Here is a 10,568-nt window from a genome sequence, read left to right as displayed (position 1 = left end):
TAAGATTTGAAAAATAGGTCCAAAGTTTTCTTTTTTAATCTTTCAATATCTGGTCTACCTACCTGTTTATGTTGAACATGTTTGGTATTTATTGATTTTAAGTATTTATCTTACACTGTTTCTACAGTATATATTGATCAACTGTTGTTTAACTTGACAACACGATAATACAAATATCTAGATAACCCTTGGTGTCAAAGAAAATTGTGTTAGTATCTTCTGAAAATTCTAATCGAGGTAAGAGCTTTAAGGGGGCTCCTGGGTATAAATGATTTTTTTTTCTAATATAGGATTTCGCTATATTTTTTCATAAATGAACTTTATCATATACTGAAAAGAAAAATGCAATAAAAAAATGGGGTCACCGTTCATTTAAGCTAAAATCTGCCTCTGGAAAAAGCATACATTTTTGTTAATGTCCGTTTTTTCTGTTGAACTAATAGGAGAAAAAGAGAAAATATCGAAATAAAAAAATAACCTAATATAAGAAATCGCTTAAATTTTACAATAATTTAGTTGATGTACAGCTTATTTGAAAACAATAATAAAAAATATAGGTCACCGATGAGTTAAAAAAGATATTTCAAATTTAAGGCCAAAAAATGGCATTTTCGCACCAAAGGGAGAAAATTTGGAGCTTTTTCAATGTTTTAAAGTCATCTGGGGCCAAACCAAATCATTTGTGTGGTTTGTTTTTTGTACCATATCATAAAGTAACAACTAATAGTGTAATAAATAAAATTTGTAATGAAAAAGTAAAGGTTTAATTTTTTGCTAAAATTTTTGTACCCAGGAGCCTCCTTATACTAAAAAATCTAATGATTTGAAAGAAATAATGAATTACATATATAATTAAAAATTGTAAAAAACAGAGAAGCTGTTTGTTTTCCCTTTGTTTAATGTGTTTAAGCTACCAATCATAATATTTCATATCAAGGGACTTTCCGTTAAGAATTTTCATTGATATTGGTATTTTTGTTAAATTTTTTTTGCCGTTAATACATTTTACTGAGAAACGACATATGATTAATTTCATTTCATATAATAAAAAAACTCTTATTATTCAGAATGTATATAGATAAGTGATGTAACTCTTGTCTGTTTAAAAAAGAAAAGTATATTCTTTTTTTTTTAAATATAGATAAGTCCGTGGACCATATATTTGTACTATGAGTAAAGATTTCCATAACCATATCGATTACTTTAAATATCTGTGCATTTATTCATAGATAAATATTCTCATTTTTTTATTGGTTTGTATTAGTAGAGGAAATTGGAGTTCCCGGAAAAAGCCACCGACCTTCAATATGAAAACTTTCAATCCTAGTCAATTAAGATGGGAGTCGAATGCACCTGTATTAAAAGGGTTCGAACTCTCAACATCAGTGTTAACTGGCTAGTGATTACAGTAGTAACCACGTAGACCATTCGTCCGCCGAGGCCCCTGGTAAATGTTGTAAAAGGTATCTTAACTGTGGTTTCATTCTTCTGAAATTATTTTATTATTAATGCTCTACGCAATACAGAAAATTATTTAACAAGGTAATTTGAAATCGAGCTAAACTACCAACCAGACAATTCTTTACATTTGTACCAAATAAGGTTGTTATCTAATTTTGATTAATGATGTTATTAAAATCTTGTTTGCATTTAATATCTTCTAGGAACAATGTCTAAACCCGGAGATGTTTGTACTCCTTGCTTTGCAAGTCATAAAACAAAACCTGCTGTACACTGGTGCCTATCATGTGAGGAATCACTGTGTAGCAAATGTGGTAGTCATCATAAAATTCAAACATCAACAAAATCTCATCAGCTAAATTCACTCAGCGATATTTTAATGTTGCCTTCAGTTGCTATGACGATTCGTCTCACGTGTAAACAGCATGATACGAAACTTGATGTATTTTGTTCAGATCATAGCGAGCCCTGCTGTTGGAAATGTCTTGCAGAAGATCATCCAAAATGTCAACAAAAAGGTCCACTAGATAAGGTTATTAAAAATGCCAAAACTTCTGAATCTTTTAACACACTCGTAAAAAGCACGCAGGACATTATTGAAATAACTGACAATCTAAGAAAGAAAAAGAAGGAAAACTATAAAATGATCGCAATGCAAAAGAATGAAATGGAAACACAAATAAAAGTTTTTAAAAAAGATGTAATAAAATATATGGAATCGTTTGAAAAAACTCTTCTGGAAAATGTAACACAGACATTCAGTGTCTGTCAGGTAGAAATGCAAGGAACACACGACAAACTGAATGCTTTCTATAAACAATGTGTTGATATTGATAAAAATCTCACAAATATGAAACAATTTGCTTCTGATTTGCAAACTTTCCTCGGAGCCAGGTCTCTTCGTAGCAGAGTCGCGACTATCGAAACTGGAATTTTAGGATTACGAAAACAACTTGGAGATTACAAACTCGAATTTGAAAGTCCTTTTAACATCCACTATTTCCAATCAATTATGGCGTCGTTAGAAGACATCAAGATAGTACGTAATGCATACAAAAAAACTTTTAAATTTCAGATAGAATCGCATGCGCAAGCTATACAACAACCACCAAAAGAGGAACCTCAATTAAATATTATTAACAAATCAACAATATATCCTGTGTCTAAATCCCGGGTTTCTGGTGATTTATATAACAGATCTCAAAATATGTCTCTCAACCCAAAGCTTGCACTGGTGATACAACAAAAATTTGTACTATCTCACACAAAAGACTACATAAATATTAACGGCTGTGTCATTCTGTCAAATGGCGATTTCTTATTCACTGATTATGATAGCAGTAGTCTAATTCGATACAGCAATGACGGTGTTAAAACGAGAACTATTAAGCTATTTTCGAATCCGTGGGGCCGGTGTATGTGAAGTTCAAAACAACACTGTTGCAATCAATTTTCCAGCCCAATGCACAATTCAGATATTGGACATTTCTTCACCGAGAACAAAAGTTAAGACTAGCTTCCAAACAGAAAATATCTGCTCTGCAATTTCGTATAACTCTTCAAATCTTGTAACCGTCATTAGGAGCATTGGAATTCAAATGTATGACGTATCAGGAAAACTCCTTAACACAGTTAAAATAGATTTTAATGACATACGAGACATTGCAATTCATTCTTCTAAATTATACTATACAGACTGGAAAAGAGATGACATCGTTAATTGTGAAATGGATGGGACAATCTGCTGGATATTTGAACGACAAGATCTGAAGTGTCCGAATGGCTTAACTGTTGATCATGATGGTAGTGTACTTGTTGTTGGAACATCATCGGGAAATATTCTTAAAATTTCATTCGATGGATCATCAGCGAAGGAAATTCTAAGAACCGAGAACTTTTTCAAATCACCAACAGGCATTTACCTTCAAAGAGAAAAACGGTTGATTTTACTTTGATTCCACGATAATCCATTTGCAGCAACCTACCAAGTAATGTGAGCTTTCTTCATTGTCGAAGGCCGAACAGTAACCTAAAGTTGGTCTATTGTGGAAAGTTGTCTCATTGGCAATCAAACCATATCTTCTTTTTTTTTATATAAACAAACATAACAATGGTATTTGATTTAATCAAGATAGATTTATAATTTTCATAACACGACTCTTCTAATTTTGTAAATAAAATTGAGAATGGAAATAGGAAATGTGTCAAAGAGACAACAACCCGACCATAAAACAGACAACAGCAAAAGGTCACCAACAGGTCTTCAGTATAGATGTTTTTTTTCTGAATTTGAGTTAATATTGTCACAAGTTTATTTGATTGGTGTTGGTGTTTTATGCTACTTTCAGTACTAATTGCTTTATAAAATCAGCCAGTTTTTATCAGTAAGAGATGACAGAATGTCCGATTAGAACCGCTAAATGAAATCTGTCAGTCCTAGTCAATAAGATTGAATTCGAATGCAATTGCAGGTGCTGTGTTCGAACTCATTACCTATGTTGTGACAGGTTAGTGATTCAGTATAAATTAACTAACAAAACCCTTTTTATACCTTAAACTTGTTATAAGGAAACTTCACAAAAAAATCAAAAACTGATATTATGTTCATTCTAAATAAAATTGCTCATATTCATAGATATTAAAGTTTTATTCCGCTAGATAAGATATCACCATCGAATTTAAATTTAGAGTATCAATTCTCTGCGTGCGGCCATTTTGTCTTTTTCCCGAGTAATGACAACGATATGTCTATAAACCACAAAGGAACATTATTACGATAACCGATGTAGTCGTTATTGCGTGTCGATATCTTGTCAATCGTACGGTTGTTTTATCCGACTTACTAACTTGATACGGAAAATATTCTTATTGTTTTAACTTACCATCTGGTCTATTATTTTTAAACTGGTAATATTGGAATTAGTTAAAAGTGAAAGTTGTAATCATAAATAAGTGTTACGTGAAAATTGTTTTCGAAAATCTAATTCGTTCATAATTCTTTAAAGTAATAAACTTTGTTCAAATAAATTCTGATCTCCCCCATCTGATCCCCATCATGGCTAAAAGTATTACTTCCAAAGGTATTGTAAAGGATGTGAGATGACATGTACAGGTATTTAAGCAATTTCCTGTCGGGCTTCCAAGTTCATGTTTCGTTACACTTCTGCAGTTATTGATCAGTGTACACGGCCGATAACTTTTAACTTTCAATTTTGAACTATCAGATGTATAATATATAACTCTGTCTTACTTGTTATTACTAAACTCACACGCTTGTTAATACATAACATTTTTGGTGTTAAGAACATTATTTATAAAATTTTAAATAATACCCACAAAATAAGATTTGATGAAAATAAAATCTATTTACATTATTTTTCCAAAGGTGGATTTGGTAAAATGTAATAATAATAGTGAAGGACAGCTGGGAACATACCAGAAATATTGATTTAAAAAAATGTACGCACTTGTCGACGATTCGTTTATACGACTGGAAAGTTACGGAACTATAGCGCAATTTAAAATATATACATTGAACATAGGAAAGAAACATACATATTGTGTAAATTGGGGTTATAGTTTTGTAAATAGACTAGTCCACTTATGCCAACAGTATGTAATCATCGAATGTTGATAGACTATTGTATACCAAAGAAGAAAAAAAAGAAAAGAAAAGAGAACCAATTTGATTTAGATACAGGTTGATGTATAATTAGTTATCAAAAGTACCAGGATTATAATTTAGTACGCCAGAAGCGCGTTTCGTCTACATACGACTCATCAGTGACGCTCAAATCAAAATATTAATAAAGCCAAACAAGTACAAAGTTGGAGAGCATTGAGGATTCAAAATTCCGAAAAGTTGTGCCAAATACGGCTAAGGTAATCTATGCCTGGAATAAGAAAATCCTTAGTTTTTTCGAAAGCAAATCACAATTTTGTAAACAGGAAATTTATAAAAATGACCACATGATTGATATTCATGTCAACACCGAAACGTTGACTACTGGGCTGAAACGTCCACCAGCAGTGGTATAACTTGCTTTGGTTCATCGCAGTTGTGGCATATTAAAACCACAGATTTATATATCAATTAGATTGTTCTCGAATAAAGGAAGAAATTCGTCGTCATCACAATTGTTCCGATATACATGTAATATATATGCGACTGGACGTACACTTATAATCCCCAAGGGATGTGAATATTTTCAAGGAAAACTATTGAGTATTAAAGTTTTAAATCAATTTTGGGATTTATTTTCTTTCTTGATATTCAATGACAGCCATTTAAAGAATAAACTGCTTGTCCGCTTTAGGGGTAAAACAGACTTATAATTACATTTAAAAAATAAGGAAAGATATATATCTACATACATCTGCTTCTTCCGTCGTTAATGTTAAATGTGATTTTCTTTGTACGAGATAGAGGAGGGAAAACCACAATGTACATGAAAATTCGTAGATTAAAATAAAATAAAAGAAGTCCTATGCAATTTAGAAAAAAAAATTATATAACTCTAGAATGAAATTTATGAAATCAATTTAATGCAAAATAATTTTAGTTTCTTTTTAATAGCGACACCTCTTTTATGTAGTGCAGTTTACGTTTCTAAGATGCCAAGGTATTTGGTCGTTTGTAAGTATTTTAGTTTTCAAACAATATATTGTGTTACTATTCTTAAAGATTGTAGGCAGAAATAACATTCTGAATCAACTTGTGAAGTCAACAAAGATTTGAAAAATTTCAATCAGTTTTTATGCAACTTCATTTCCAGCCATCAAGTATAGTGTTGACAGGTAAAATTGGGGGAAAATAGGATATTAAAAAGGATTGAAAGAGGCGAGCAGACAGCAGTTAAATGTACTCACACGAAACTTTTGACTTTTATAGTATATATGCCTGATTCTACACTGACTTTGGGCTCCCAACCGGATTCTTCATTAATTATAGGGAGTACTTTTAATTGCTATCAAAATAGAAGTTATAAGTTTTAAAATATTTCCAATTCACGGTGCTAACAAAATGGATTTATTTTAAATTCAGGAACACTATTGTAATTCGTTTACTAATAAGAGTGAAGCAATGCCCAGTTCTTCAATTTTAATAACTATGCAAAACATCTTAAGCCTTAAAGTGGAGATGCAGGGCTAAATAATTGCATTAAAAACATGAAAAAAACAATGCTAATACAACTTAATACCAAAACATATTTACTTATAACTTGGGTAAACTTTCAACAGACCAACAAACTGACAGAGTTACTTTTTATCTTTTACTTTCAACCGACTATTTATCAATTTCCTCACATTTAAAGTTCAAAAGGAAATTAGTCCTCGAATATCTGAATGACGCTCTTGATTATATCAGTAGAGGCAAATACTAATAATAGCATTGTGTGACCTTGTGAATAATTAATTGTCATGTCAAACGCAAGATATATTTCTTGGTTGATTGTACGTGTTTGAATTCTACTTTTAAGTGCCACCTTTGTGCTATTTCGTCAGGGTTTGTTTTTTAATTGTGGAGAGAATCGGTGTTGTTTAAGAAAACCACCGACCTTCGATGGAAAAACTGATAAATCTCATTGATTTATGATTGGAGTCGAATGCACCTCACGAACGAGACCACTTTGCAACGTTGTCCATGCACAATAGATAATATAAAGACATATAAATCGTTTCATCATAACATAAAAAACGTTGTTTGGAGCCAACAAAATAAATCTAACACAAACTAAAAACAAGATGACTTTCCTGATATATCTATGTCCCTTTTTTGTAATACATTTCAAACTATTCATCGAGTTTACCAATTGCAACTTGTGGTATTTTGCTTTTTTCAGTGGTAACCTATTTCATTTACTGTCGGTGTCTAACCTTTAAAGTATATTGCAAAGACGAGACTAGTAAGTAGCTATCGTTCTTACGTCATTATAAATCGATGTTTTTAATGTCACTGTCAATATTTTCAGACAGTGTTGAGAAAATTACTAAACGCATTTTATCAGTGACAATATCACAAATGGTCAATGCAGTTGCAGCAGTAGTGGCACCACAGCCACCGCCACCACCAGATCCACTAAATCCAAATTTTTAACAGTGCAGTGGTTTCATGTTCTATTGCAGACCCATTGGTGGCCTTCGGATGTATTCAGTTCTATGGACGGGTGGTTGTCTTTTTGACACATTCCGAAGTTCCAAACTCAAATTATTATCAGAAATGTTACTACTCATTATCAGCATTTATTTAAGAATTGAATTTTTCTTTTTTGTAATTTAATTGGGATGCCAACTCATTGACCGAAGCACATTTTGGATACAGAGCGGAAGCGCTTCTTTCTAAAAATATGCGCACGGTCAACGCTTTTACAATCCTATGAAATTTTAATGAAAAGCAGTCAATACTTATTATTACACGTTTAGCAAGGATCATAAAAACATGAAATATATCTGAGCTTTTCTTTAGAATACCTTATTGTACCTCAGTTTCTTTATGTTAACTCTTTCATATACATTTGATCAAATTTACTGTTTGCAATAGCATGAATTGTTCTATATAATAAGAATGTTCTTATCCCGGGCATAACAACAATGCCGTATTTGGCGAAACCTTTTCAACTTTTGATCTTCAGTGCTGTACAACTTTGTACTTTTTTCACTTTCGATCTTTTATATCTGGGCGTCACTGTTGAATTTTGTGTGGACAAGGCGCGTTTTTGGCGTATTGAATTTTAAACCTGATGCTTTTTGTTATCTATTAATCATGTTTTTCTTTGTCTAATATGTAATCCTATTTATTTTTATTGTAGTCCTGTAATACTATGTTGTCATCTCAATGTTATATTTAACTTTGCCATTTAAGTGCGAGGTGTGGCATGCCATAAAACCAGGTTCAACCCACCACTTTTATTCCCCTTTAAAAGTGTCCTGTACCAAGTCAGGAAGATGGCCATTGTTATATTATTGTTCCTTTTTGTGTGTGTTGCATTTTAACGTTGAGTCGTTTGTGTTTTCTCTTATTTTTGAGATATTGAGACGTGGCACGGTACTTGTCTATCCCAAATTCATGTATTTGGTTTTCATGTTATATTTTTTATTCTCGTGGTGTTTTGTCTGATGCTTGGTCCGTTTCTGTGTGTGTTACGTTTCGGTGTTATGTCGTTGTTCTCCTCTTATATTTAATGCGTTTCCCTCGGTTTTTAGATGGATACCCCGATTTTGTTTTTTGTCCATGGATTTATGAGTTTTGAACAGCGGTATAATACTGTTGCCTTTACTTATATATCTATTATTGTGTTTTGTTGGACATCGTGTCATCATGAATGTATCATTTCATTGTTTAATGCTTGTTTATTTTAGAAGTACGAGAGATCGCTGTTAGCCAATCAAAATAAAGTATCATAATGACACAAACATGTAAATAATGGAATTATTTATGTATGCAGCATTTAAGCATTAAAGGCTTACCGAAGGAAGATATCAAAGTTAATATGATCTATAGTTTCGATTTAGAGTTTATCGCAAGATGTTGTAAAATACAACTGAAAATTATTATTTGTACAAAATATGATTGCCGGGTTATAAATTCCTTAAGGAATCTGAAGGAACCTGAATTGCATACTGAATATATAAACCACATCTCAGTTGATTTAAATACTGGGTTAAAAACATCTGCTTTTATTCAATAATGTGGTTTTCGATTTTTCACATACTGTGATCTGACGAGACTGCTAGTATCAGAAGTCCAAAAAAAGTTTTGATACTTCTAATTTGAGTATCTATGAGAGAAAAAGAAAACGCAATTTGGTGTTACAAAAGCACGACTTAATTATAAACCATACATTAATTACAATCATTTGAGTCTTAAATGCATCATTATCCATAATTTTAATTTAAGTCGCAAGTTCCAATTTCTAACGTAGGTGTATTTATTACTAGTCCTAATTATGCCCAACCTACGATAGTAAAGGCTCATTATATTTTCTGGTCTGTGCGTCCGTTCGTCCGTTCGTTCGTTCGTCCGTCCGTCCGTCTGTTACACTTCAGGTTAAAGTTTTTGGTCAAGATAGTTTTTGATGAAGTTGAAGTCCAATCAACTTGAAACTTAGTATACATGTTCCCTTTGAGAAGATCATTCTAATTTTAATGCCAAATTAAAGAATTTATTCCAATGTCACGGTCCAGTAAACATAGAAAATGATAGTGCGAGTGGGGCATCCGTGTACTGTGGACACATTCTTGTTTTTTTTTCAATTTTAGTTCTTATCATTCTATTGATTATAGATATAGGAAGATGTGGTGTGAGTGCCAATGAGACAACTCTCCATCCAAATAACAATTTAAAAATTAAACCATTATAGGTTAAAGTACGGCCTTCAACACGGAGCCTTGGCTCACACCGAACAACAAGCTATAAAGGGCCCCAAAATTACTAGTGTAAAACCATTCAAACGGGAAAACCAACAGTCTAATCTATATAAACAAAATATGTTTGCAAGATAAATACATTAGATTTCTTTTTATACCTTTTACTTTGTGCGTTTGTATGTCTCATATAGTCTTTACTTTTGGAGTGTCCAGAACTCGTTGGAAGTACTTGATACATTGCATGCTCATATTGGTGATTTTGAATCTGTTCAAAGTTTTGATTTTTCTACCCTGTATACCACATTGCCTCACATTCTCATTAAGAAAAAATTCACACACTTAATTAAATGGGCATTCAGAAAATCAGAATGTGAATATATATGTTCAAACTCTTTTAGGTCATTTTTTAGAAGCAATAAACAAAAAAACTATGTTAATTGGACATGCTTTGATACTATATATGCCCTTGAATTTTTACTAGATAATATTTTTGTTCGCTTTGGGGATTCCGTATATCGTCAGATTATCGGAATTCCAATGGGGACTAACTGTGCACCACTTATTGCGGACCTCTTTTTGTATTGTTATGAATTACAATTTATGACAAAAATAAGCAAAGACCCATCAAAACAACATCTGATAAACAAATTTAATAATACTTTTAGATATTTGGATGATATTTTGGCTCTCAATAATGACGACTTCAGTATGTATATTAATGAAATTTATCCTGCTGAACT

At 32.0% G+C, this 10,568-nt stretch overlaps 1 protein-coding gene across 1 annotated transcript; it reads left to right on the top strand.

The window, feature by feature from the left end:
• Positions 1–1,669: 1,669 nt before the first annotated feature.
• On the top strand, positions 1,670–7,558 carry LOC134718299 (protein PML-like). Its single transcript, XM_063580793.1, has 3 exons — positions 1,670–2,504; positions 3,157–3,375; positions 7,434–7,558. Exons 1-3 carry the CDS (start codon positions 1,670–1,672, stop codon positions 7,556–7,558), a joined length of 1,179 nt encoding a protein of 392 aa, XP_063436863.1.
• The last annotated feature ends 3,010 nt before the right edge of the window (positions 7,559–10,568 follow it).

The sequence above is a fragment of the Mytilus trossulus genome, chromosome 5 (assembly GCF_036588685.1).
Source record: "Mytilus trossulus isolate FHL-02 chromosome 5, PNRI_Mtr1.1.1.hap1, whole genome shotgun sequence".
Lineage (NCBI taxonomy): Eukaryota > Metazoa > Mollusca > Bivalvia > Mytilida > Mytilidae > Mytilus > Mytilus trossulus.
This window is presented reverse-complemented; position numbering and strand designations above follow the sequence as displayed.